The following is a 27,174-nucleotide window of genomic DNA, read 5'->3' on the forward strand; positions in this document are numbered from 1 at the left end:
TACAAGTGGTCGTCATGGTTAATGTTATCATTACTTGTTGAAGGACCCTGGACACTGTCCGCCGCTCACTGCTCCTTCCCCTCACCCCGCGAGCCTTTCCCTTGCACGAAGGGCGGCAATTCCAGCCGGGCGGGCTGAATCCCAGGCGTATCTGTACCCAGAGCAGGTCTGGAATCTCTGACCCCGACAATCTTCAGGGCTCAGATTGGCGCTTTCCAAGGCACTGGTAGGGGGCGGACTGCGGAGGGCGGGGTTATGGAGTGCCCTCCAGGGCCTTCAGCACCTCCTTCCGCCCAGCTCCCCGCCCTTTGCACGGTCCTAGGAGGGGCGGGGCGGCGGTGGCAGCAGCTAAGTGCAGGAAGCCGGGCGGCGGTCGGCGGGAGGAGGGGCGTGCAGATCTGGGTGGCTCAATGCGGCGGGGGCCAGTACTACTTACCCCAGTAGTACCGCGCCGCTCCGCCCCGGAGTGACGCCCTCCGCCCATGGGCCTGGCCGAGGGCAACCGGCGGGCGGCGCGGAGGAGGCGGCGGCGGCAGGTGGCGCGCAGCAGGGCCGGAGCCGGGCCGGGCCATGGCCGCCTCCGAGCGGCTCTACGAGTTGTGGCTGCTGTACTACACTCAGGTGAGGCTGCCCCGCCCAGCGCCCGCCGTGCCCCCAGCTCCGCGCGTCCCGTGCCTACTGCACCTGCACGCGGCGCCGCCGGGGCAGCGTAGATTCGCGCGCGCTGGCGGTGCTCGGGCTCCGCACACACCCGTGCGCCCCAGCTCTCGGGTGCCACTGGCACTTACGCCTGGGGAACTATCCTCGAGGGCGCGCACTTCATAAGAACCTCTTGGATGGGGACCGCGCAGCGTCAGTCTTTCGGGAGAAGGACTTTGACCATAACTGCCCGGCACTTCCCTTTTTACAAATTGGGAAACTGAGGCCCGGAAACAAAATGAAAGATTGGCGTGGGGTCGGGAGGAGCCGAGAGCCTTAGTTTGCATTTGGTCTTGCCCCTCCTGTGGGTGTGGTCAGGCCCCTGGCCCCCGAAAGAGCTGGGGGTGTGCAGCCGAGGCGTCCCTACTGCGAGTCGACTCGAGTCAATTCTGACACCACCCCTTCCCCAGAGAACCGGCAGTGATGAGCTGCGGCCCCGGGCCCCGGGTCCAAGTCCAAGAAGACATTTGCCTTAGATGCAGAGCGTGGTGGTAGAGGGGCGAGCTAGGACGAATGTCGCAAGGGGATGGAAGGATGCCCTTTCCTCCTGAGCTCCTTGTCATGTCTCAGAGGCTACCTCAGGTGGCCTCGAAGGTGAAGACAGTGACTGACCCAGGTGTCTGGGTCTGTCAGAGCCGAGAACCTGGTGTCTCTGGAACTCCGTGTTTCATGCACATGGGCCCCCACTTTTCTCCTGCATCCACCACAGGAAGGAATCCCTGGGTAATGTCCCCTCCCCTTCTCACCCAGCACCAGCCTCCCTCCCTGCACCTGCTTGGCATCTTGCTCCTGGCTCAGGTGTGCCCTGGGTACAATGGACTATTGTATGCCTCTGATCCTGTCACGGTGGTGGTGGGGGGGGGAGTTCATGCTCAGATGGCCCTCTGTGGAGAGGCTGCTCAACTGTCTCCCAGGACTACAGGCCATGTCTGGGGCCCCAGGGACCTGGAATCCAGGCCATAAGGGCCACAGCTTCCTGAGTCCACTCAGATGTCCAGAGTTCCAGGTCCCTGGCAGGAGGTACTGTGTGGAGTAGAGTCCTTCTGTGGTGTGACCCCGGGGAAGCTCTGTACTTCTGAGCTTCCCTGTCTGAAGTTCGGCACAGCCCTGAACTCAGGAGTGGCCTGTGTGGCCTCTGCAGAGCGGTAGTCAGTGTGGCTGGTCCGGCCGGAGAAGGCCCCTGCGTCCCTGGCCCCATTGGGTTCCCTTACCCCAAACTCTGTCTTCATCTCCAAGGGTTGGTCTTTGTAAAGGAGCGAAAGACCTAGAAGGAAACCTGCCCCTGGCCCTCATGCCTCTGATTGCCCCTGTGGCCATGGGTCCTCAGTTTCTTCACCTGTGACCAGGCGATGATGAGTCTGAGGGATGTTAATGATGTGTCAGCAGGCTGGGTGGCATGCGGCTTGGGGAGGGTGCGTCCCGCTACCCCTTCTAGATGACCTCTGCAGATGGTCAGCCCCCCTATTCCCTCAGGAGGTGTTCAGCACTCCTCTGTGCTGATTCTCCACCCCCCCCAGCTCCTCACGGTGGGGGGGCAGGTATGGGGCACAGGCTGGCTGGCTGTAGTCTTGGATGCCTGGATGGGGGGGGCGGGTAGCCTGGGGCCTAGCAAACAAATCCAGGATGTGAGTGTGAACTGGGAGCCAGGCGGGGCTGGGCCGCCGGGGGAGAGGAAGCTCAGCACAGCCTTCCTGCCCACTCGGTGCTGCTCCTGCTCCCGGAACACTGTCCCCACCCCTGCATGCGGCTCTGGGGAGCGGCGGCTTTGCTGCTTGGAGCCCTGCTAGGGACCGAGTGTGTGTGTACTTGCGGGGAGGGGGTGAGCCAAGGTAAAGGGTTGAACTGATAAAGGGTTTTAAGAGACCCCTGAGTTGGCCAGCCACTCAGCCAGCAGACTCCTCCAGCACCTGTGCCCCTCCCTTCAGAAGTGAGAGCTGACATCAGCTGGCAAACCTGTTTCCCCAGTTGTGGGTCTTGGCCCGCCCTAGGGAGTAACCCCCTTTCTGCCCTTCCTTTCCCCTCACAAATCCCAGATTCAGGCCCCCCACCCCCTACCCCTACGGGGCCCCAGCGGAGGAGGAAGCTGTGGGTGGCTCCTGAAGGAGGGAGAGTGCCACATCATTCAGTCTGAGTCCCTCGGGGTCCTCATGGAGGAACCAAGGCAGGGTCATACCAAGGTCATTAGACAAGTTTGGGGCAGAGCCCAGCAGAGCCCCTGCCCATCCTCTATCCTGGGCTCCTTTACCCAGGAAAGGTCTAGACCTGTAGGCAGGAAGCCTCAGGTGGGGCGACGCAGGCTGTTCTCTCCACGTGGAGCCTCCCCTCCCCTTCCCCAGACCAAGCCAGACCTCCCCAGAGTGCTCCCCTTTTAACCCTTATTGTGTTGCTATTCTGCAGTTCCCCAGCACCTCACATTTAGCAGGGGCTCCCTCAGTTCAGCTGAATGGCTGGACAGAGGAGAGAGCCACAGCAGTGATCAATCAAGGAAGCCATGCCAGAGGCGACAGGAACAGTGGGACAAGAATATGACAGTGGAGTGAGGGGGAGGCCTGGGGACAGGTGGGGGCATATCCGGAGGACTCAACCCACCAGGGCCTCTCCAGGGAGATCATGGGAAAGGGGTGAGAGGGTAAGGGGGCTGGGGATGGCACCCCACAGGCTGGTATAGGGCTGCATGTAAAGATTATGCAAAATAACATGCAAATGAGCACCCCCCTTTCCGCTGGAGCAGCAGCGTCCCCCCAGACACCCCCAGTGAAAAGGAGCCCCGGGGGCACCGGAGCTGAGGAGCACTCCAGATCGCAAAGGTCGGGACAGGACAGACACTCGGGCTCCAGGTGGGGAGTCCAGGCTGAGCTGTCCAGTTTTGCCATTGCGGACTCAGGGTTCCAGGGAGGCCCAGTCAGAGCTGGACTTGACCTTGGTCTGCCCACCCCTCCCTGGTTCCTCACCCCTGACTGATGACCTCATGGAAACCCAGTCAGGCCCTCTGCTCCCTCGGGGACCTTAGCTGGGTCATATGCCTCCCTGTGCCCCAGTTCACCTTCTTATAATGGGAAAAAGAAAGGTGGGGTAGCTCGGCCCCTCCATACCCCACTGGGGCTGCCAGGGTCTCCTCCTCCCTGCCCTCATTACCCTGGCAACTGAAGGGGGCGGGGCTGAAGAGTTACAGAGAGAAGCAGAGCTCAGGGTGGGGGGAGTTCAATCCCTGAGGTTGTTATGGCAACTGGGGAGCTGATGTGGAATTGTGGGGTCCCCATGGTAACAAGGTTTCTTACTCTGGAGACCCTCGAAGGAAATTACCGGTTTCCACAGTGATAGACATGGGTATTATGGAGTCCAGAAGATCTACCCCTGCCCAAGTACGGGGAAGAAACTGGTCCAGCCACCTGGGCACTTGACCACTGTCCTCAGGTGTCCTTGCCCTGGCAAAGCCTCTGTCTTCCTGATTCATCCCTTAGTCTGAAGTTCTCCAAGTTTGACTTCCACTCCTGGTGTAAACCAAAGCCACCTTCAACATCTCATTGCCACCCCCCCCCCCGCCCCCGCTCCCATGCTGCGGAGTGGGGGGGCCCCGGGCATGAAACAGGTCATCCTGATCAGACCCCACCCTGTCCCGGATCTCCCCGCCTCTTCTAGGAGTGGAGGTGTGCACTTCCACTTGGGCAGCTCTGATCTCTCCCTGCCCGACTCCCAGCTCTCTGCCGGGGCCCACCGTGAGACTCCCATTCCACGTGCCTGGGACAGCGCACTGAGGATTGGCCCCTCATCTGTCACTCACGGAGATGGGCGGGGAGATGCTGAGTGTTGCCCTGGAATGCCAGAGGCTTGGGGAGGCAGAGCTCCTGGGTTTGGGGGTGAGCTCCCATTGGCCTGACCATGTGCTGGTGGTGTAGTGGGAGGGTCTTGACCAGTTAAGCAAACTGATGGGTTTTAAAGAGGCACCTGCAGTGCAAAGAGAAAATTAGTGTTAGGTAACAAGCTAGCGAGTGTGAGAACCAGGTCTGGGCTCCAGAACCTGCACCCTCAACCACATTCAGTTGGGCGACCCCAGCCTCTGAAGCACCAGACGGGTGGGTCTGGGGAAAAGCGCTGCTTCTGGGGGGGGGGGGGGGGGCGTTTAGGCAGAGGAAACCCAGAGAGCAAAGCATATGCAGACCTCTGGGGTGGGGCAGTGAGTGACATCCTTGGGCTGGGGCACTTGGTGAGCATGGGCACCCAAGCTGGCAATGCGGAGGGCCCCACCCATGCAGGCATCATTTGTGGGCAGGGGGACTGTGGACTTGCCCTAGAGCTCGTGGTAGGGTGGGAGGCTGGCTAATGGGATGGCGGTGGTAACTGAGGAGTACTGGAGATGCGCTCCACGCCAGGTGCTATTTAAGCAGTTTCTGTGTCCTGCCCCCCTGTAACCTCCCCCAGTGAGGTGGTGGTGGGGGGGCGGGGATGAAGGATTTGAGGCAAGGTCTGAGCCCTGAGGTAAGACACCGGGCGAGCCGGGGCTGATGTCAGGCTTGGGGAAGAGCAAGCAGGTCTAGGGACAACCACAGCATCAGGTAGTTCAGTGGTCCTTGTCCCCCTGGCAGACAGCCCCAGCCACCCACCCATGCCACAGTGGCCTGCCCCCAGCCCAGGTCAGGGAGCTCCGGGTGCATTCGATGCCAGGCACTGTCGCAACAGGGGTGAGAACCTGGTCCCAGATAGGCCTGCCTTCACTCCAGGCCCCATCTCCTGCCCGTAATAAAACTAGCCTCAGGTCCTCCAGCTCCACTACAGAGCAGTATAACCCTGCTCCTTGCACTCTGGGCGCTACCCCTGGTGCTGGGTTAGGCCCCTCACAGCTTCTCTTGCTGGGCCCTAGGTGCCCCGGCCCGCCCCCCTCATCCCTGCGGTCTGCCGGGAGGAAGCGGCCCTCCTCCCCCACCGTGACTCTGCGCTTCCTGCCCAGGCTGGGGCGGGAGGGGACGTTTCCCGTTCACACCCAATTTTCCCTGGCGGCACCCAGACTCAGGCTCAGCTTCTGCCCCTTTTGCCCATGGAACCAGTTCTGGGGCCTGGGGTCCAGGTAACCAGCCAGGGTGGGCGGAGCTTCCCGGGGTGTGGTAGGACATCCTTCCCATGCATGCTGGGGATGGACCTATGCATGGGTCTGCCTGGCTGACAGTGCGTATGTACCCTGGAGTCTACAGTCTAGGAACGTGTCCTGATGTGGTGGTTGCTGAGCTGGAAGAGGGAGGCAGGCGAGAGCCCAGCCCAAGGCTTTAAAGTCAGGGTTGGCTGGTGGGCGGAAGACCTTCAGCCCCAGCACCAAGGTTTATGCACTTAAGCCCCTCCCCTGCCTATGTCAAGCCTGCCTAGGGCCCCAAAGATTAGGGAGGTGGGAACAAGAGACTGGAAAGCAGGTGGGGGGCCTGGGAGAGTGGTCAATAAGTACAGCAATCTTCTGATACTGACCTTCCTACTTCCTGTCCCCCCTCGGCCCCCACCTGTGCCTGGCACTCCTTTCTCCACTCCCACTGCTCTGCCTATTCCCTGTCTACCCTGTGTCCGTGTCCACCTTCATCCACTCTTCCCTTCTGTCCCCACCTCTGTTCCCCCAAACCTGCAGAAGGACCCGGGTTACCTGCAGCAGTGGCTGAAGGCCTTTGTGGGTGCCTTCGAGAAGAGCATCTCGCTCTCGTCTCTGGAGCCGCGCAGGTGAGGCTGGTGCTAGCTGCATGGAGGGAGGGAAGGCGGAGAGGTCCTCAGCACCCCAGTGACCTCTTTCCCCACAGGCCAGAGGAGGCAGGTGCAGAGGTGCCGCTGCTGCCGCTGGACCCGCTGCAGGTACTGGTGGAGCAGCTGGATGAGGGGGACCTGGAGCAAACCCTGCTGCTGCTCAAGCTCTTCATCGTACTCTGCAGGTGGGTCCCTGTTGTCCTCTCCAAGGTGGGGGGAGCATGGAACTGAGGGCCAGAGGTGGCACTAGCATGTTCCTGTGACCTCTCCCATCCTTCGCTCCCCAGGAACCTGGACAATGTGGAGGCCGGCTGGGGCCGGGTGCTGGTGCCCCGCGTGCTGGCCTTACTGACTCGGTTGGTGGCCAAGGTGAGGTGGGCTGTACCTGGGGGGACAGCAGATGTTAGTCAGTGCCCAGCTAACTCCCTTCCACTTCTCCCCATGCCCCCCTCTGACAGCTGAAAGGATCCCCACCACTGCAGGAGGGCCAGGGCCCCAAGCTGGAGGAGGTGGCCCTGCATGCTCTCCTCCTCAGCGAGGGCCTCTTCGACCCCTACCAGACCTGGCGGCGCCAGCACAGCGGGTGAGAGCTGGCCTTCTCTCCGCAGAGGACCCTGAGGGGGCAGGGGAGAGGATGGTGGCTGGGGATGGCCACTCAGGCAAAGGTGTGGAGGTGGGAGGGGGCTGTGTGCAGGCTGGTGCGGGTAGGGTGACTGAGGAAGGGTGAAGTGCCTGGCTTCACCCTGCCCCTGGCCACCCCGTCGCCACCCCCAGGGAAGTCATCAGTGCCAAGGAGAAGAGCAAATACAAGTTCCCTCCCGCCGCTTTGCCCGCTGAATTCAGAGGCTTCTTTCAAGGTCAGGCCCCGCCCCTTCCCCACTTGGCCCCGCCCCCGAGCCAGAACCTTTCTTGCAGTTTCCCATCCCTTAAACACAAGACTGGCTTAATGGGCTTAATGATGGCTGCACCCGGGCCTGGGAGACTCTGCCAGTTTGGGGGGGTTCGGGGGCAGAGGAGAGAAAGGGTGTTACAATGAGTAATATCTGGGCTGTAGCGAAGGCCTGGCATCCGGTGGGGATGTCAGTTTCCTTTCCCCCTTCCCTCCAATCTCCTGGGTCTTCCCCAACCACCTGTACCATCTTACAACTCCCAGTGCAATCCCTTTGTGCCTGTAGCCCCCACCCCTCCTCACTAACATCACTTCCACTTCCTACTCCCTTATTCCTGGAGGAGCCAACCCCCAGGATGTCTCTGGCCCCCTGTTCTCCCTGGGGACCCTCTTCTCCTGGGTCCCCTCTCTTCTGTCAGTGGAAGGGGACTGGCCAGGACCTTAGATGGGCTCAGGGCTGGATGCTGCTTTAAGAGGGGCGGCTGGGCTGGAGAAGGCGGTGGCCTATTGGGAGTGTTTCATTGTCTCTGGGTGTCTCATGGAGCGGCCAGCCTGGGTCTGGAACATGGGCAGCAACTCTAGGAGGGAGAGCATCCTGGGAAGCTCCCAGCCTGCATTCTCGCACTAGCTGAGCGCTGTTCTCAGTACGGACCAGAGTTTGTTCTCGCTGCTGTAAATGGTAGTGGCCTGACACCCTCCAGATCAGGCCCCGCGCCTCCCCCCAGCCTTCCTTTCCAGCCCCACTCGCTCCCTGCACCCGGGCCATGGTCCTGTCCTCTCGTCCCTAGAATGCATGAGGTGACCCACCGCCAGGCCTTGGCCACTGTGTCCTCTTTCTTCACAGGCCAGCTGTGTTGCTCCCAGGCCTTACCTTTAAAGCCCTGCCCCTCGTTAGGCCTCCTAGCCCCTCCCCCTGAATTAGGCCAGCCCTGCTCTTGCCCCTCCCCCCCCCACCACCCATGTGACCTTGGACCAGTCCTTTCTGCTCTCTGGGTTTCGGTCTGTGGCCTGGCATCCTCTCCATCCCACATATGACTCTGCGAAAGCCCCTAGAATTCCCCGGAAGGGGCACGGGTGGGGGTGGGGGGCAAATGTATGCTAGACACAAGGAGGGTCCCCAGAGCAGGTGAGGAGGCGCCAACCATCACAGGGCAGGGGGACCAGGAGATTTGCATCTGAGAAACTAAAACCTGGGTTTCCGTGGGGAGGCAGAGTCCGGGGGGCGGGGGATGTGCTCACCCCTGGGTCTCCACTTCAGGGCTTGGGGATCTAGGGGGCTAGCCAGGCTAGCAGGGCAAGGCCACGTTCCTTTTAAGCTCCCCAAAGAAGGACTGTGCCCCCCTTAGGCCTCCTCGTACAGGGCCGTGACGTTTTAGGTCTCCTCCCTCAGATCAAGCCTCCCTGCCGCTGCCCCACCCCAAGACTCCCACCTCTCCTGTAGCCCCCTGGAGGGTCCACAGCCCTGCAGGCTTGGTGACATTGTCCCATCCCGCCCATCCCACCCTTCCCAGAGAGCCTGCAAGATGCAGATCGCTTGCCTCCCACACTGCTGCTGCGGCTCATCCACCTCTTCGGCGCCATCCTTGCCGGAGGGACGGTAGGCTGGGAGGAGCCTGGGGGCCGGAGGGCGGCCATCTCAGGGTCTCAGCTGGGTGCACCCCTTGCTCACTGGCCATCTCTGTCCACACCTGCAGGAGAATGGGCAGCTGGCCGTGAGCATTGGCTCCGTGCAGGGCCTATTGGATGTGGTGCAGGGCTGCGGCCGTGGACCGGCCCCCGACTCCCGCCGAGTGTCGCTGGCCCTGAGGGCGCTGGTGGGTGCAGTACACGTCCTGCACGCCAGCCGCACACCCCACCGGGCTCCAGAGCTCCGCACGCTGCTCGAGGGCTACTTCCGCGTCCTGAATGCCGACTGGCCCACTGGGCCGAACCCAGGCCCTGAGGAGGCCCTTGTCACCCTCCGAGTCAGCATGCTCGGTGGGTATGGACTCCCAGATTCTTGGGGAGGTGGCCCTGGGAGGTGAAGGCCCAAGTGTTGTTGGGAAGGCTGGACTGGGCAGTACAGGGAGGAAGGTTTAAGGCTGACTGTAGGTACTGCTGGGAGGGCACTGGGCGGGGCTGACCCTCAACCTCTCCTCAGATGCCATCCCCATGATGCTGGCTTGCGAGGACAGGCCAGTGCTCCAGGCCACCTTCCTTAGCAACAATTGCTTTGAACATCTCATCCGCCTCATCCAGAACAGCAAGGTGGGTGGTGGGGCTCAGGCTGGGGGGGCCACTTGGGGGTGCCGAGCTGCACCATACTGGGGGAGCGTGGCTGGCGGGATGGTGTGCCATGTGGTGGGAGGGCCTGGGGCTGAGGACAGCTCTGAACCCCACAGGGAGGGGCCGCTGTGAAAGAATAAGAGCTGCCCTGGCCCCTCGTCTCCCCTTTCCCCGACCCCAGGTCCAGGTCCAGGGGCAGCAGGACGGTTTAGCGGTTTGCATGCAGTGCCCCCCACTCACTGCCCACCTAACCGCCTGGCTCTGTCCCTCTGAGCAGGGCACGGGCAGCTCAGCTTCCTCCCCTTCTGCAGGGCCTGGAGGGGCACTCAGCCTGGGGCACAGGGCACATCCTTCCCCTCTGGGGCGAAGTCCAAGGCCCTGCTCTAACCCTGTCCCTCCCTCATCTTCCTCCTCTCTCCTCTGCCTCCACCCTGTGCCCTCCCCCTTCCCCACAGCTATACCTACAGGCCCGGGCGCCCCCTGAGGGGGACAGTGACCTGGCTACCCGGTTACTGACTGAGCCCGATGTCCAGAAGGTACCACCTTGGAGCCAACTGGCTCAGAAACTGACCTCCCGGGCATGCACCCCCCCTGGCTCCCTCTTCGAGCCTCCCCCCCACCAGGGCAGGGGATGTGCAGACAGGTGCAAGGCCCAGTGTGGCCTGGCAATGGGGCTGGGTGTCTCGTGCTGCCTGAGGGAGCCCGGTGGGAGTGATCTGTGTCCTGCCCAGTGTTGCTGTTGGGAGCTGGGTTTTGGCCGTGCCAAGCTGGAGGGAACCTTCGAAACTCAGCCGCCTGCACCCATTTCATAGAAGGGAAACAGCCCAGATAGATACGCAGGGATTTGGCTGCAGCCATTCCTGCAGAAGGAGGGCCCCCTGCGTGGGGCCACTTCTTTCCCTGGACCCTCGAACCCGCCCCACGCAGGTCCCTGGGCAGCCCAGCCCTCCCATCCCCCCCTGAGGTACTCCCTGCTTCACCTTTCATGGGGCGAGGAAGCCTCAGGGTGTCGGGCTCCGCAGGGGGCTTCCTCTCTGGTGGCTCAACCAACGCCTGGGCTGCAACCCCCAGAGCCCCACCCTGGCTTTGTCCTCAGGAGGCAGCCTGTGTGTCTGTTGCACTTGGCTGTTTTCTGAGAGCCTGCATGTCCATTCATCCACAAGGTAGCCAAGGCCCCTGGTTTGTATAGATGAGGGAACTGAGGCCTGGAGAGGGTAAAAAGGTGGCCTGAGTTCACTTGGGGAGCTGGGCAGAGCTGGGGAGCCAAAGCACAGCCTAGCACCAGCTGACAAGAACTCTCCCAGCCCTCAGGGCAGGGCAAGGCCAGCGAGCTGCCTGCCTTTGGCTGTGGGGTTCAGCCAGGGTGAGCCCCAGTGTCCCCCTCTGGTTCTAGTGGGCAAGGGGCAGGGTAGGACTCAGAGGTCTCGAAGGTTCTTCCAGTTTTAACATTCTGTGATTAATTATCCCTAAATTCCCCGATCCCGTCAATCATCATGGATGATGGGGCACTTGCCAGCCGGCCTGCGTGTGTGTGTGTGTGTGTGTGTGTGTGTGTAGCTTGGGTTGGGGCGGGAGTGCACAGAGGCCCAGAGCCCATCACACAGGCTTGGCAAGAGGGGCCACTGATGATCTGCCCCAACGAGGCCCTTCGCAGCCCTGGTTCCTTCCTGGCTCCTTTGTCAGAGGGTCTTGCCAAGCTGCTCAGATGGAGGGCCCAAGGGTCAGGATGAGGGGCCGCAGCCCAGGCAGGGGTGCCATGCTCCCAGGGCCCCTGCCCGCTTGGCCACCCGCCTTGTGACACCTGCGCCCCGCCCGCGCTCCTTTTACTGCAGCCTGCTGCGACGCCCGGGCCCCTGCCCCCACTGACTGCCCCTCCCCACCCCAAGGTGCTGGACCAGGATACAGATGCCATCGCCGTCCACGTAGTCAGAGTGCTGACCTGCATCATGAGCGGCTCCCCCTCAGCCAAGGTGAGGACGCCGCCATCTGCCTGCAGTAGGGGGCTACGTCAGGGGTTAAATTGAACTCGTGGCCCCAGAACCAGCCTGGCTGGTGGCCATTAGAGCAGGTGAGCTGGGGAGGGGCAGCTCGGGCCACTGGGCAGGCAAGGCCATCAGTCAGCCCTAGAGCTGGATATTCTGGGTCAGCACTGGCACCTGCTGGCTGACCGCCACCTGCAGCCTTCCAAGGTGGCCCCACACCCCTGCATCCCTCCACAGCCCCCCCACCCCTGCGAGCACAGACCAGGCAAGGGAGCCCTGAAAGCTACTGTCCCTCCAGGGTTTCTGTGGGGCATGTTTGCCCTGGGCCCCCATGACATTCCCTTCCCGCCCACACAACCCCCACACAGGAGGTGTTTAAGGAGCGCATTGGCTACCCGCACCTGCACGAGGTCCTGCAGAGCCACGGACCCCCCACCCATCGGCTGCTGCAGGAGCTGCTCAACATGGTGAGGGCAGGGGCTGGCCTCGGGGCCTGGGGGCAGCCAGGGCTGAGTCAGGGCCGGCACGGAGGGCTAGCTCTGCACCTTGGGGACTGTGCCGACTATGGCCAGTGCACATTGTGACCTGTGGCTGACCACATATGTCAGTGTCACTGGGGTGAGGATGCTGGGCTGTGTGGGTCTGGAAGCTGCTGCATTTTAGCAAGTTCCAGGATTATCCTGGGGACAGGAAGTTGGAGTTTAAAGCCAACCCAGACCAAAAGCCAGGGTTCGGGGGTTAGTGGGGCTGAAGGCTGTCGTTACTACTGTGGGTCGGTCATCCACACGCCTCTGAATCTCCAAGTCTCAGACACACCCTGTGAGCAGAACTGGGGAGCAAACACTGCTCTCCCAGGTTTTAGGCCAGTAAAGCTGAGAGAAGAGGCCCTGTTGTTGGTGGGTGGCCTGCTCCATGCCAGCTGCCCGAGGACTGTCACACTCTCTCCACCCACAGGCTGTGGAGGGCGACCACAGCACGTGCCCACCCATCCGCAACGAGCAGCCGGTGCTGGTGCTGATGCGGTGGCTGCCGGCGCTGCCCACGGCTGAGCTGAGACTCTTCCTAGCCCAGCGCCTCTGGTGGCTCTGTGACAGCTGCCCCGCCAGCCGTGCCACGTGCGTGCAGGCCGGTCTGGTGGGATGCCTGCTGGAGACGCTCAGCATGGGGGAGGCCCTGGGGGCCCGCTGCCAGGAGCAGCTGCTGGCGCTGCTGCAAGCTTTGGGCCGAGTGTCACTAAGGCCCTTGGAGCTGCGTCGCCTGCTTCGCCCCCCACCGGGGCTGGACTCAGGGTCAGGTGGCGCTGAGGCAGGGAAGGCCCGACACGCAGGTGCCATCATTCGAGCAATATCGGGCATGGCCCGGCACCAGGGCCCTGCTCGAGCCCTACACTACTTTGACCTCACGCCCAGCATGGCAGGCATTATGGTGCCCCCTGTGCAGCGATGGCCAGGAACTGGCTTCACCTTCCACGCCTGGCTCTGTCTGCATCCCACGGCAACAGCCCCCACCCCAGCCCCCACCCGGCCACTCCAGCGGAAGCAGCTGTACAGGTGGGTGAGTGCCAGAGAGCAGAGTGGCTGGGTGAGCACTGGCGGGAGAACCAGTGGGCGTGACAGGCTTGTCCTGCCCCCAGCTTCTTCAACAGCAGTGGCTCCGGGTTTGAGGCCTTCTTTACGGCGGCTGGGACCTTGGTGGTGGCTGTGTGCACACGGAAGGAGTATTTTACCATGAGCTTGCCCGAAGTGACCTTTGCCGACTCTGCCTGGGTGAGCCTCCATCCTCACAGGGCCCAGGAGGATGGAGGGGGCCGGGAGCCTGAACCCACAGCCTGAGGCTGTGGCTTCTGTTCTAGCACTGCGTGACCATCGTCCACATACCTGGGCGCCGGATTTTCAGCCAGAACCTGGCGCATGTCTACAAAGACGGCATCCTGGTCAAGACCGAACCCCTCCGCTGCCCCTCCCTCAGTGAGGTGCACCAGGCGGGGGGTGGGGGGAGCTCTGGGGAGCTGGGAGGACTTGGGCAGGGTGGGGTCTGGAGCCCCAGTCTTTCCTCCCCAGGCCTCAGACTTCTCCTCTGGGGGCTGTGCAGCCATGGGGGTCACTGTGAGGAACCCCAGGCTTCACTGTGACCTGACCGCTCCCCCAACCCCGCAGCCTTTCTCCTCCTGCTGCATCGGCTCCGCTGGGCACCGCACAACGACCACCACCACGGGGCCGCCTGCACCACCAGTCCCCACCGCCCTGGCGCACACTCACCCCTCCCTTACACGCTCCCAGTCAGTCCCGGCCACCACAGAGCTCAGCTGGGGGTCTGGGCTTACAGCCCCCCTGCAGGAGGGCAGCATCAGCTCCACCCTTGCAGGCACGCAGGATACTCGATGGGGCAGCCCCACCTCCCTGGAGGGCGAGCTGGGGGCCGTGGCCATCTTCCATGAAGCCCTGCAGGCGGAGGCCCTGAAGGCCCTGTGCACCCTGGGTACGCAGCCCCCCTTCCCCCCCACACCCTGCTTCAGGCCTCGGCCCCTCCTTTAGTGTCCCAGAGTCAGGTGGCTGGGACTTATAAAATGCTCAGGCCAGAAACTAGGGGTCCAGCAGAAGAAGGCGTCCCTGGGGGTCCTCTGATCAGGGCTCTGGATGGGGTTCTGCTGGAGGCTCAGCCAGGTCTGAAGGCCCCTCCCAACCCCCAGGACCCAATGAGACAGCCCCCTTCAAGCCTGAGAGTGAGCTGCATGAACTTGGCGCCAAGCTGCTCCTCCATTACTCACCTCAGGTACTGGGGGGGCAGTGGGCTCAACCCTGTTACCTCCACCCGGCTCCCGAACTGTGCTGCCCCTTCCTCCAGCTGACCCTTGCCACCTGCTCACCCTGTGCCCCCAGGCCTGTAAGAACAACATCTGCCTGGACCTGTCCCCTGCCCATGGGCTGGATGGCCGCCTTACGGGCCACACAGTGGAGACCTGGGATGTGAAGGTGTGTGTATGCATGTGGGTGGTATGTGTGGGAAGTGTGAGCATGGGCACGCGTGTACAGGGCAGGCTGGGGAGGGACACTGTGACCTGGGAGGTCTTTTTATTTCTTTATTTTATTGACATTAGAGAAGGGGAGGTGAGAGGGAGGGAAACATCGATTTGTTGTTCCACTTACCAGTGCATTCACTGGTTGCTTCTTGTACATGCCCTGGCCGGAGATCTCACTTGCGACCTTATGTATCAGGATGACACTCTAACCACCTGAGCTACCCATCGGGGCCTGGGAAGTCTTAGGAGACCTGGGTTCAAGGGAGCAAAACTCCCTGGACCCAAGTTCCCAGACCGGGGGGCGTGCTAGGCGGCGCGGGTGAGGAAGTGCAGAGAGCTCTCGTCTCACAGCGGCCCCCACCCCTAGGATGTGGTGAGCTGTGTGGGAGGCGTGGGTGCCCTGCTGCCCCTGCTAGAGCGAGTGGCCGCACAGCCCCAAGCGGCCGAGGCAGGTCCGGCCGAAACACATGACCTTGTGGGGCCTGAACTGACCTCTGGCCACAACACCCAGGGCCTGCTGCTCCCACTGGGCAAGTCCTCAGGTCAGTGTCCCTAGTATGATGGGGGGAGGGTGTGCTGGCATACCTGAGGTCTCTGTGGCCACTGGCAGGCCCCTGAGACATATCTGTCCTCTTCCTGGTGGCCGGCAGAGGAGCGGATGGAGAGGAACGCACTGGCTGCCTTCCTGCTGATGCTGCGGAACTTGCTGCAGGGCCATGCTGTGAACCAGGAGAGCCTGGTGCAGTGCCGGGGGCCTGCCATCATCGGAGCCCTCCTGCGCAAGGTGAGCCTGCTGGGACAGGGCTGGGGGCTGCCCTGTCTGACCAGGGGGACTGGTTGGGGGACCAAGATGCTGTTAGTCAGGGAGAGCCCCCTGGGAGAGGTGGCACTGGAGTGGGGCTTTGAAAGGCCGGGCAGGGTTTGGCTGAGCCCAGACTGGGACAGGGCTCTGCACGGCAGGCTGGAGAGCTTATACCTCAGAGGCAGGACGGAGCCACTAAGGGGTTCTGCACAGGCAGGAGCTTGTGTCGTGTCCGCCTGTGCCGGGCGGCATATAGGCTCGGCAGCCAGTGGGCAGGGCCTGAGTCTCACCCCAACATCTTCCACTCCAGGTGCCCAGCTGGGCCATGGACATGAATGTGCTCATGTCTGCCCAGCTGCTGATGGAGCAGGTGGCAGCTGAGGGCAGTGGACCCCTCCTGTACCTGCTCTACCAGCACTTGCTGTTCAACTTTCACCTCTGGGCCCTCAGTGACTTCGCTGTACGCCTTGGTAGGTGTGGGGACTTGGGTGAAGGGACAGTGCCAGGAAGGGTGGTGGTAGAGGTTCTAAAAAGTTATAGCCCTGCTCTGGGTGGTCCGAGGGGACATATTTGCTCTGGGGTGTCTGAGGGGAACATGACCCTCCTGGAGGCACCTGGTAGGAAGATTGGAAAGGGCCGAGCTCGCCCTGGTGGCCTGAGCCCTCCACTGATGCCCACTCAGGCCACATCCAGTACATGTCCAGCATAGTCCGCGAGCACAGACAAAAGCTGCGGAAGAAGTACGGGGTCCAGTTCATCCTCGATGCCCTCCGCACCCACTACAGGTGAGGCTGGTCAGCAGGCAGATGGCTGAGGGGCTGACCCAGTGGCCTCTGGCCTTGGGGACGGGGCAGTTAGGTCTGCCAGATCACCTGCCCACTCTCCATGTTCTGTCCCCTCTGTGCCTCTGTGTTCCCCTGGTCCTGGGTGGGTGTGTGTGCCTGCTGCAACCGGTCCAGCCCGCAGCGGGAGCGCCCTCTAGCGGCTGACGACCTGCGCACAGTGCAGACTTCACTCTTGGGCCTGGCTCGGGAGTTCCTGGTACGAAGCTCTTCAGCTGATGACATGCAGGTTGTGCTGAACTTTCTGGCAGCTTCAGGTGATGATGGCCAGGTAGGCTGGAGCTTGGTGACAGGGAGGCTTGGTGGAGGGGTGGAGCGTGGACCGCGTGGGGAGGCCCAGCCTAGTGTGAGCCCTTGTCTCCCCAAGGTGGTGGGCGTCCTGGACCTGCTGCTGGCGCTGCTGCAGGGCTCGACCACACAGGAGTCCCTGGCTGCCTTCCTGCTGAGGCCGGAGGGCCTGGAGGTGCTGCTGGCGCTGCTAGTGCAGCCACGGTCACTGCCCCTGCTGTCTGACCGAGTCTGCCAGGTACAGCAGCCCACCCAACCCTGGCAACCCATGGGCTGTGGCCCCTGCTTGAGGTCCAGGGAGGTGCAGCAGGCCTCGGGCTGGCAGAGGAAGCTGCCTTTGCAAGCCTCCCTTGGAACCGCACACCTGCAAGGTGACTGCCCCTCTTCCCGGTGATGACAGTAACCTCTTCCCGCTGATGACACCTCCACCGTCCATACACAGATCCTGCGCAGGCTGCAGCAGAACGAGCGCTTACCTGAGCGGAGCCGCCAGCGGCTCTGGCTGCGAGAGTGTGGCCTCCAGGGCCTTGCCGCCTGCCTGCCGGAGGCGGCGGTCTCCCTTCAGCTCTGCCAGGACCTCTACAAGCTCTTCCTGGGGACAGGTGCAACCTGGTTGGGGGCAAAAGGCAGGCCAGGTAGAGGGGTGACATGGATCCAGGAAGAGGGCAGGTGGGAATAGGAAGGTGTTGGTACAGGGGCTGGGGCTGAGCCCGCAGGGGACTGCAACCCCTGCTGGGTCAGTCACTCAGGCCCCCTCTGGCCATCCTCCCAGATTGCCTGAACCTCTCAGATCTGATGGCTATGGTGCAGCTGTCCCTCCAGGCTGACCTCAGTGTCCGTCTGTACATCTGTCGCCAGGTGGGTGTGGGAAATGAAAGCTCTGGCAGGGTGGGGGTGCTACCCTGAGGACCCACTTCGTCTGCCAGGGGTGAGGGGTCTCTGAAGCGTCCTCCACAAAGCCCCAGGGTGGGGTCAGGGAGCATATCTCTTGGACGCGCCCCTCACTTGCTGTGCCCTGGCCCGCAGCTCTTCCGCCTCATCCACAGACAGCTTGACGTCGTGCGGCTGCTGGCCCGGCAGGCTGGCTGGCAGGATGTCCTGACCCGACTCTATGTGCTGGAGGCTGCCCCAGCTGGCAGTCCCCCGCCCCTTCCCCCGGAGCTGCCTGCCTCCCCGGAGCCAGCTGTACCCAAGCCACCCTCTGAGTCACCTGATCCTTCGGACGTCTTCCTGCCCTCCGAGGCCACCTGCCCTGACTCTGATGCCTTTTACCAAGCTCTGTCCCCGTTCTGCACACCCTTGGACCTGGGCCTGGAACGGTCCAGCGTGGGCTCAGGCAGTACGACGGGTGGCGGTGGCGGTGGTGGCAGCAGCGGGACTCTTACTCCGGCCAGCCAGCCTGGCACACCTTCCCCACTGGATGGGCCCCGGCCCTTCCCCGCTGCCCGTGGCCGCCACAGCTCCAGTCTGTCCAACGTGCTAGAAGATGGCAGCCTCCCCGAGCCCACCGTCAGTGGGGACGACATCTCTAATACCAGCAACCCTCAGGTGAGACGGGCCCACCCTCTGCAGCTGCATGGCACTAAGGGAGGACACCTCCGGGACCCAAGGCAGGCACGCAGCCTTTCTCCCGCTGCAGTCCTGTCTCACATCACGGCTGCAGCTGCCAGTGGGGTCCCAGAATAGGGCAGAGACTTTCCCGGGCCTGCGTACAGCTCTGGGGGTCCTACCTGCTGCTTGTGGGTTTGGGGATGGGCCTCTGCTTATTCGATGACGTTCTTCCAGAGGATTCCAGGACAGGTCTTGACACCTGTGAGGACTGAGGTGTAGTTTTTGACCTTAGGAGTCGCTGAAACCCCAGGGTTCCCCCTGGATCCAGGCAGCGGCTGAGGCCGCACCGCTGCTCTCCCAGGCCTCAGAGCCAGGCTGCCTGTAGGCAGAATGCTCTGTCTCCTGTTGTCCTTACTAGTGGTGGGCAAGGGTGCTGAACAGGGATCACGTGGGGCCAGCCTGATCCCCTGCACCCCCAGCCCACCCCTCACACCTCCCGTTTGCGCCTGTAGCAGACCCCTGAGGAGGAGCTGTGCAACCTGCTCACCAACGTGCTGTTCTTGGTGACATGGCGGGGCGTGGAAGGCAGTGACGAGGCCGCTTGGCGGGAACGTGGCCAGGTCTTCTCAGTGCTCACCCAGCTGGGGGCCTCGGCCACACTAGTGTGCCCACCAGACTGCATCAAGCGCAGGTGTGGAGACATCTTCGGAGGGTGGGGGCGGGTGGAAGCCTGAGCGTAAGGCAGGCGGTCAGTCAGGGAGACGCCTGAGTCCCTTGCCCATCCCCAGCCTCCTGGAGATGATGCTGGAGTCAGCTTTGACCGACATCAAAGAGGCCCCTCCTGGGGTCCTGGCCAGCCTCACCCAGCAGGTGCTTTGGCTGCTGCGTCTGCTGCAGGACTTCCTGTGCGCTGAGGGCCACGGCAACCAGGAGCTGTGGAGTGAGAAGGTGCGCCAGCTCAGAGGGGTGTGAGCCATGTGCCCCCTGCTCCTGCAGGTCTGGGGGGATGAGTGTGTGTGTGCAGTCCCGGGAGGGCTGGCACAGGTGACTGTGGGCAAGGACTGGCCCATATGTATGAACCCAACCTGGCTCCCCGCCCAGACCTCACCTTGCTCCCTCCCACTGGGCTTCTGGCCTCACCTGGTGATGGCTGCTGGGAACATGTTGTGTGGCAGCTTTTTGAAGGTGTGTGCAGCCTGCTTGATCGCCTGGGAGCCTGGCCGCACCTGGCCAGCGGCGCTTCAGATCTCCGAGAGATGGCGCAGATTGGGCTGCACCTCGTGCTTGGCTACATCCTGTTGGAGGATCCACAAGTGAGCACAGGGTGGTCGTGGGGGAGGAGCAGGCGCAGGGTGCACAGGGAGAGGCTGGGTGTCACCCGCGCTTTCCTTTCGCCCCCAGCTGCACGCCCAGGCCCATGTGAGGCTGCACTCTCTGCTGCAGACTGCTGTGCCCATGCGCCGGGAGGAGGCCTGCTATGTGCTCTCCAAACTGGAGGCTGTGCTGGCGCGGGCACTTCATGCCTCACCCTGCAAGGTGGCCGCCGAGAACCAGGAGCCCCGAGCCAGGGCTGCTGCATCTGCAGAGCGCTGCTCCTGGCTGGTGCCACTGGTGCGCACGCTGCTGGACCGCGCCTACGAACCACTGGGGCTGCAGTGGGGGCTGCCTTCCCTGCCGCCCACCAATGGCAGCCCCACCTTCTTTGAGGACTTCCAGGAGTTTTGTGCCACACCTGAATGGCGCCATTTCATCGACAAGCAGGTGCCTCGAGGCGGGAGCATGGGGAGAGAAGCGTGGGCTGGGAGCTCTCATTGAGCGCTGGCAATCTCTCCCTGCCCCACCCTCCAGGTGCAGCCCACCATGTCCCAGTTCGAGATGGACACCTACGCGAAGAGCCACGATCTCATGTCAGGCTTCTGGAACTCCTGCTACGACACACTCATGAGCAGTGGGCAGCGGCGCCAGCAGGAGCGGGCACAGAGTCGTCGGGACTTCCAGGTGTGCTCCTGGGGCGGGGACCCCTGACGGGCCAGGACAGGAACAGGAAGCAACCCCCTGGGACTCACCCATTGCTCTACTCCCTCACCACCCCCAGATGCTGGTGCTGGAACCCGTGCAGCGGAGGGCGCGCCTAGAGGGGCTCCGCTATTCCTCGGTGCTGAAGCAGCAGGCAGCCCAGCACTCCACAGTCCTGCTGCACTGGGGGGCACTGTGGCGTCAGCTCTCCAGCCCTTGTGGAGCCTGGGCCCTGAGGTGAGTAGAGCTTGGGGCAGGGTCAGGGCTTGGGAGGGAGAGAGGTACCTGGAGAACCACACTGCCTTTGGGATGAGGCCTGGGAGGAATCACCTAGGACAAATCTACAGGGACCCCCCCACACCCCGGTGGAAGATGTCCAGCGCGGAGACATACTCGCGCATGCGTCTGAAGCTGGTGCCCAACCATCACTTCAACTCTCACCTGGAAGCCAGTGCCCTCCGGGACAACCTAGGTGAGAGGGTGTGCTGAGTTGGGTCTGCCCAACCACATATGCTGTTCTGCCTAGTTCTGGCTGAGCACCCTTGGCCCCATTGCAGGTGAGGCCCCTCTAACAGCCACCGAGGAGGCCTCGCTGCCTCTAGCAGTGACCAAAGAGGCCAAAGTCAGCACCCTCCCCGAGGAGCTGCAGGAAGACCAGCTGGGCGAGGATGAGCTGGCTTCACTGGAGACCGCGTGAGTGGGGCTGGGAGAGAGCCAACCGGGGCAGTGAGCCAGGGGCCTGCTCTGCGTGCCTGTGGGGGGATCGACCCCCGAGTCCATTCCTTCTTCTGCCTAAGGGCTAAACAACCTGAAGGGACTGTCCAAATCAGGTGGGGCACTGGAGAGAGCTAACAGAACTGAGAGTTGCTCTTTTATCCTAGGCCCCCCAGATATCCTAGCCCCCAGAGCTAGGACGGGGCCCATGGGAGAGGCAGGCTGAGTGAGGGAAAGCTGGGAACATGAGCTCATGTCCTGCCAAGAACCCAGGGGCAGGACCTGGGGCTGGCCCAGACCGGGCAGCTCCTTCCTCCCCTCTGACCTGATGGCACTCAGAGAATGTGCTCCTTGGGCGTATAGGGAAGGGGATCCCAGAGTCTAGAACCTGAAGCTGGTGCCACCCCCCAGGATGCAGGCACCGGAACTGGATGAGCAGCATGAGAAGTTGGTGCTGTCAGCTGAATGTCAACTGGTCACAATAGTGGCTGTGGTCCCCGGGCTGCTGGAAGTCACCACTCAGCACATATACTTCTATGATGGCAGTGCTGAGCGCGTGGAAACTGAGGAGGGTGCGTTCTGATGAAGCAGGTTGGAGGGATGGCAGGGGGTGGCTGTGGTCTGGCGGGGCCGGTGGAATGATTCCCACACCTGCTGTCCATCCCCGCAGGCATTGGCCATGACTTCCGGCGCCCGCTGGCCCAGCTCCGCGAGGTCCACCTACGGCGTTTCAACCTGCGCCGTTCGGCACTGGAGCTCTTCTTCATCGATCAGGCCAACTACTTCCTCAACTTCCCGTGCAAGGCAGGTGGGGCTGCAGCCTCATCACCTTGCCAGGCCCCCAGGCCTCAACCTCACCCCATCCCACCCCACACCCAGATACGGAACCAGGTATACAAGTGGCTCCTGCGCCTGCGACCTCCTGCCCAAGGCTACCTAAGCAGCCGCTCCCCGCAGGAGATGCTTCGAGCCTCAGGCCTCACCCAGGTGAGGGCTCTGGAGTGGGAGGGGCGGGTGAGGTCAGCGCCCTGAGGTTGCTGGACAGCCCTGTCGGCTCACCTCCTGTGCCTGCCTCTGCCCCCAGAAATGGGTACAGCGGGAGATATCCAACTTCGAGTACCTGATGCAGCTCAACACCATTGCTGGGCGGACCTACAACGACCTGTCTCAGTACCCTGTGGTGAGGGCCCGCCCCGTGCCCACCCCGCCCCTCCGGTCCGCCAGCCCTTGCCCAGCCCAGTGCAGGGACTGATGGGGCCCCAGCCCCGAACTCTGTTGGTGTTGCCTGAGACGTGGCTTCATTCCCTGCCGCTCCGCACCACACACACGCACACACCCAACCTCACTCTTGTCCCTCCTGGCCTCTGTTTTCCCTGAAGGGAACTCTGCTCCAGTCTGTCCTGCCCTCCTGTGGTCCCTAATAGGGGTGGGTCTCCACCTGTGGGCTCTGCCCGTCTTCCTGAGGGTGAGTGCGGGCAGAGTGGGCAGGTGGGCCATCAGGATCCTCATGCAGCTCCTGCCCTGGTGGGCGGCCAGTTCCCCTGGGTCCTACAGGACTACGTGTCCCCAGCCCTGGACCTCAGCAACCCGGCTGTCTTCCGGGACCTGTCCAAGCCCATCGGTGTGGTGAACCCCAAGCATGCCCAGCTCGTGAGGGAGAAGTGAGCATGCGGGCGAGGCTGGGCTCGGCGGCTGGGCTGGGCCAGGGGAGGACTCCTGCTGACTGCCTCTGACCGTGACTCCAGGTATGAGAGCTTTGAGGACCCCGCGGGCACCATCGACAAGTTCCACTATGGCACCCACTACTCCAACGCAGCAGGCGTGATGCACTACCTCATCCGCATGGAACCGTTCACCTCCCTGCATGTCCAGCTGCAGAGTGGCCGGTGCGGCCCAAGGGGCGGCAGGCAGATGGCAGCTGGTTGGGGGAGGCCAGCAATGAGGGGAGGAGGCGGGTCCTCTGGACACCCTGGGCCCTCCGGACACCCTGGGCCCTCTGCCTCTCTGCCGTTCTTCTCCCTGCCATGCCTTCTCCCTCCCGGTCCCCATTCTCCCCACCTCACTTTGGCCCATGCCCCTCCCCCCAGCTTTGACTGCTCTGACCGGCAGTTCCACTCGGTGGCCGCAGCCTGGCAGGCCCGCCTGGACAGCCTGGCCGATGTGAAGGAGCTCATCCCCGAGTTCTTTTACTTTCCCGACTTCCTGGAGAACCAGAATGGTAAGAGCTGGCATGGGGATGGAGACAGGGGCCGGGGCGGCCAGGGAGCAGGTGGAGACAGCTGGTCCTCTGTTCCAGGCTTTGACCTGGGCTGCCTCCAGCTGACCAACGAGAAGGTGGGCGACGTGGTGCTGCCCCCGTGGGCCAGCTCTCCTGAGGACTTCATCCAGCAGCACCGGCAGGCTCTGGTGTGGACATGAGCACGTACAGATGGGCGGAAGCCAGGGTTAGGGGTCAGCTGTCTGCCCCTGGAATGACCACCCTCCCCACCCCCAGGAGTCAGAGCATGTGTCTGCCCATCTGCACAAGTGGATTGACCTCATCTTTGGCTACAAGCAGCGGGGGCCGGCTGCAGAGGAGGCCCTCAATGTCTTCTATTACTGCACCTATGAGGGTGGGCAGTGCTCTGGGCATCGGTGGGGGCTGGGCACAGAGGAGGAGGGGGAATGCAGAGGGCACAGAGGCCACAGAGGTCCTGACTGCTCTACCTGCCTGCCCAGGGGCTGTGGACCTGGACCACGTGGCAGATGAGCGGGAACGGAAGGCTCTGGAGGGCATTATCAGCAACTTTGGGCAGACTCCCTGTCAGCTGCTAAAGGTAAGGCCAGCTTTGAGAATGGTGGTCAGGGATGTCCATGCCATGGTGCTAACTGGCCACTTGCCCACAGGAGCCACATCCGGCTCGGCTCTCAGCTGAGGAAGCAGCCCAGCGCCTGGCGCGTCTGGACACAAACTCACCTAGCATATTCCAGCACCTGGACCAGCTCAAGGCCTTCTTTGCAGAGGTGAGAGGAGACTGGGCCTCAACTTCCTGTGAAATGAGTTTAACCCCATTGTCCTTACCATCTTTTGGGGGCAGATGGAAAGCCTAAATCAAGGTCACTGACATTAAGGCATTTTGGAAAAAAGTGAACATGAGAGGACTCTGGGAGTGTGGTGGGCTACCTTCTTCACTAGGGCGGGGACAAGGTGCTGGCTCAGCCATCTCTGAAAGTCCGAGTGAGACCACAAGGAGGGCATTTGGCTTGGACACTCCCTCCCCTTCCTGTCTAGGTCTCAGAAGGCCCCCGGGGTTCCCCTCTACTGCCAGCATGCTGGGGGCACATGGAGTAATGGGGTAGGCAGACCGAGGTCGAGACCAAGCGTGAGGCTCAGGGAGGATCTTCCTTGTCCATCCCAGCTTCTCACTCACTGCCTTTTTTTATTGATTGATTTGAGAGAAAGAGAGAGAATCATCAATTTGTTATACCACTTATTTATGAATTCAGTTCTGGTATGTGCCCTGACTGGTGATCAAACCCAGAACTTTGGCACATTGGGATGATGCTGTAGCCAGCTGTGCCACCGGCCAGGGATCTCGCTCACTTTCCAAGATGCCCTCGTAAAGACGCACCGGTCTCATGGGTCTTTCTCAGCATGAGGTGTCACAGGACCTCAGCCCCTGTGACACCTAGCCTGTGACCCCTGGGACCTGAAGGCAAAAGGAGTGGTGCCTCAGCGAGCAGGCGGTGCAGTGGGGGCCCTGGCTGGCCTCTCAAACAGCCAGCCCTGCACTCTGCCCCACAGGCCATCAGTGATGGTGTGCCCCTGGTGCTGGCCCTGGTTCCCCACCGACAGCTCCATTCCTTCATGACCCCAGACCTGCTGGTGAGTGTATTGGGCAGGACCCCACCCAGCTCCCTCTCTGGCTGTACCCCAAACCTGCCTCTGCCCCCCTTGCTCGCAGGTTACCGTGAGTGCCAATGGGCTGCTGGGCACCCACAGCTGGTTGCCCTATGACCGTAACATAAGCAACTACTTCAGCTTCATCAAAGATTCCAACAAGTAAGACAGGGCTACAGGCAGGATTGGGCACCCCTCCACCCAATTTGAAGGCTGACCAGCTGCTAGGTCTGGCCCAGGCCTCCGGGGGCCTCACCTGTCATCCCCCTCACTGGGTCAGGGTGCAGCGACTGCTGAGTGGCCCATGGGTACAAGACAGTGGCGTGAGTGGGCAAGCCCTGGCAGTGGCCCCCGATGGAAAGCTGCTGTTCAGCGGTGGCCATTGGGATGGCAGCCTTCGAGTGACCGCACTATCCGGGGGCAAGCTGTTGAGCCACATCAGCCACCACCTTGGTACGAGCAGCCTGGAAGCTGGGAGGGGGTCAGGTCGGGGGTGGGTTCCGAGGCTGGCCAGGGAAGGTGTGACTACTCTGTTCTACCTGGACCTTCCCCTCCCCACGCAGACATAGTGACCTGCCTTGCAGTGGACACCTATGGCATCTACCTCATCTCAGGCTCCCGGGATACCACGTGCATGGTGTGGCGGCTCCTGCAGGAGGTGCGCTGGGTGGGCAGCTCCGTGGGGTCCCCATAGTCCAGATTTGCATCCCGCCTGTCCCTCACTAGGCTTCCAGTGCCGCCCTTCTCTCTTCCCCTTCCATCTGCTACTGTGAGCAGGTCTGGGGCTCCACAGCCCACCAGCTGTCTGGCTTTGCACAGTGCCCTCGCTCTCCTGAGCCTTAGCCTCCTTGTTCAAGGGCCAGGATGATGGGATGCCCCCAGTCCTGACCCAGCCTTGGCTTCCCACAGGATGGTCTCTCAGTGGGACTGGCATCCAAGCCTATGCAGATCCTGTATGGGCACGAGGCTGCCGTGAGCTGTGTGGCCATCAGCACTGAACTGGACATGGCCGTGTCTGGATCCGAGGTGTGTGTATGCCTGTGCTAGGGGAGGCCGAGCTTGCTGGGCAGTGTCCCTGGGACCCTGAGTGCTCCTCCCAGCGCCCTAAGCTGCCTTCCTACAGGATGGAACTGTGATCATCCACACTGTACGCCGTGGCCAGTTTGTAGCTGCACTACAGCCCCCGGGGGCCACGTTGCCTGGACCCGTGTCCCACCTGGCAGTGGGGTCTGAGGGCCAGATCGTGGTTCAGAGCTCAGCACGGGAACGTCTGGGGGCTCAGGTATGGGAAAGGGGCACCCAGTCAAGACAGGGGTGGTTGGGATTCTGTCACTGCTGACACCTCCTGCTTCTTCCAGGTCACCTACTCCTTGCACCTGTACTCTGTGAATGGGAGGTTGCGGGCTTCACTGCCCCTGGTAGAGCAGCCCACAGCCCTGGCAGTGACAGAGGACTTTGTTCTGCTGGGCACAGCCCAGTGTGCCCTGCATATCCTCCACCTGAACAAGTGAGCCCCGCTGTTCATGGGTTCGTGGTCCCTCAGGGTAGTGGTCACTGGCAGAGGATACTAGGAGGTGCCCCCACCCCGCCCTTGGGCCACCACCCTTTGCACACCTGTGGGCCTTTCCTGCAAGTCCTGCCACCTGACTCTTCATCCCCCGATGGGGAGATCTTGCCCTTGGCCTGTCTTAGCTACACACCTGTGGGAGATCACTTCCTGTATCAGGGTTTCAGTTGAGCCATCCTTCAAATAAGGGCAGCTGGAGCTTGTGGTTTTAAGTTCGTGTATCCCCTCCTTCCCCCTCCAGGCTGCTCCCAGCCGCGCCTCCCCTGCCCATGAAGGTGCCCATCCGCAGCCTGGCTGTGACGAAGGAGCGCAGCCACGTGCTTGTGGGTCTGGAGGATGGCAAGCTTATCGTGGTGGGCGCGGGGCAGCCCTCCAAGGTGAGGCTAAGGGCAAGGTGGGATTCGACTGGGCCTCGAATGGGGCGCGGAGCGGTGGTCCTGGCTGACCCCACTCCGCTCTTCCTCGCTCTTCCTCGCACTAGGTGCGCAGCATCCAGTTCACGCGGAAGCTGTGGCGGTCCTCTCGGCGCATCTCGCAAGTGTCCTCTGGAGAGACGGAGTACAAGCCTGAAGAGGCGCGCTGACATCTGCCCCCGCCCCGCGCAGGCTCCGCCCCAGAGGCCTCGCCCAGGCGTCGGTGGAGCCGTCTGCCGGCACCCGCGGGTGCGCGGAGCCCCACCCCGGGCAGCTCAGGGATCCGCGGGCGGTGTCACTCCCGGAAGTCCCGCCCCTCGCCGGCAGAGGGGGAGCCCGGAGTCCTGGCACTGGCCCTGGCGGCCGTAAAGCACTTTTTGCACAGTCTGAGGCGGGGAACCTAGCCTTCTCCGTCCCCAGTTCCGGCAGAGCCCGAGGACCGGGCTTGTGGCCTTAACCCCTAAGGCGGCTCCTGCTCTCCCATTCTCGGCAATAAAGCGGACCTAGTTTTGTAGCTGCTCCGTCTCTGAGT

At 62.5% G+C, this 27,174-nt stretch overlaps 1 protein-coding gene across 5 annotated transcripts; it reads left to right on the top strand.

Annotated features, from left to right (window-relative positions):
* The first annotated feature begins 369 nt into the window (after nt 1-369).
* Nucleotides 370-27,156, top strand: NBEAL2 (neurobeachin like 2). Of its 5 annotated transcripts, none has more exons than XM_037130092.2 (54): nt 370-621; nt 6,305-6,393; nt 6,471-6,599; nt 6,702-6,783; nt 6,873-6,997; nt 7,189-7,271; nt 8,815-8,900; nt 8,998-9,280; nt 9,444-9,550; nt 10,024-10,104; nt 11,455-11,538; nt 11,919-12,017; nt 12,505-13,100; nt 13,184-13,316; nt 13,403-13,522; nt 13,707-14,028; nt 14,240-14,322; nt 14,430-14,522; nt 14,937-15,111; nt 15,220-15,353; nt 15,682-15,841; nt 16,054-16,156; nt 16,331-16,484; nt 16,581-16,739; nt 16,944-17,103; nt 17,274-17,359; nt 17,528-18,049; nt 18,565-18,743; nt 18,841-19,000; nt 19,228-19,365; nt 19,454-19,813; nt 19,901-20,050; nt 20,148-20,305; nt 20,416-20,540; nt 20,626-20,761; nt 21,194-21,354; nt 21,453-21,769; nt 21,867-21,962; nt 22,319-22,443; nt 22,528-22,668; nt 22,870-23,000; nt 23,079-23,188; nt 23,277-23,394; nt 23,501-23,598; nt 23,669-23,785; nt 24,567-24,647; nt 24,727-24,824; nt 24,943-25,115; nt 25,226-25,320; nt 25,572-25,688; nt 25,786-25,944; nt 26,021-26,169; nt 26,471-26,606; nt 26,711-27,156. In XM_037130092.2, the coding sequence occupies exons 1-54, from the start codon at nt 571-573 to the stop codon at nt 26,810-26,812; spliced, it is 8,229 nt and encodes a 2,742-aa protein (XP_036985987.2). In that variant the 5' UTR covers nt 370-570; the 3' UTR covers nt 26,813-27,156. The 5 variants fall into 5 exon arrangements, with proteins under 5 accessions (XP_036985987.2, XP_036985995.2, XP_036986002.2 ...); XM_037130100.2 differs by having other exon boundaries at nt 18,568-18,743; XM_037130104.2 differs by lacking the exon at nt 370-621 and adding an exon at nt 5,669-5,761.
* The last annotated feature ends 18 nt before the right edge of the window (nt 27,157-27,174 follow it).

Source organism: Artibeus jamaicensis, unplaced genomic scaffold (assembly GCF_021234435.1).
Source record: "Artibeus jamaicensis isolate MK-2021 breed Jamaican fruit bat unplaced genomic scaffold, CSHL_Jam_final contig_519, whole genome shotgun sequence".
NCBI classification, from domain to species: Eukaryota; Metazoa; Chordata; class Mammalia; order Chiroptera; family Phyllostomidae; genus Artibeus; species Artibeus jamaicensis.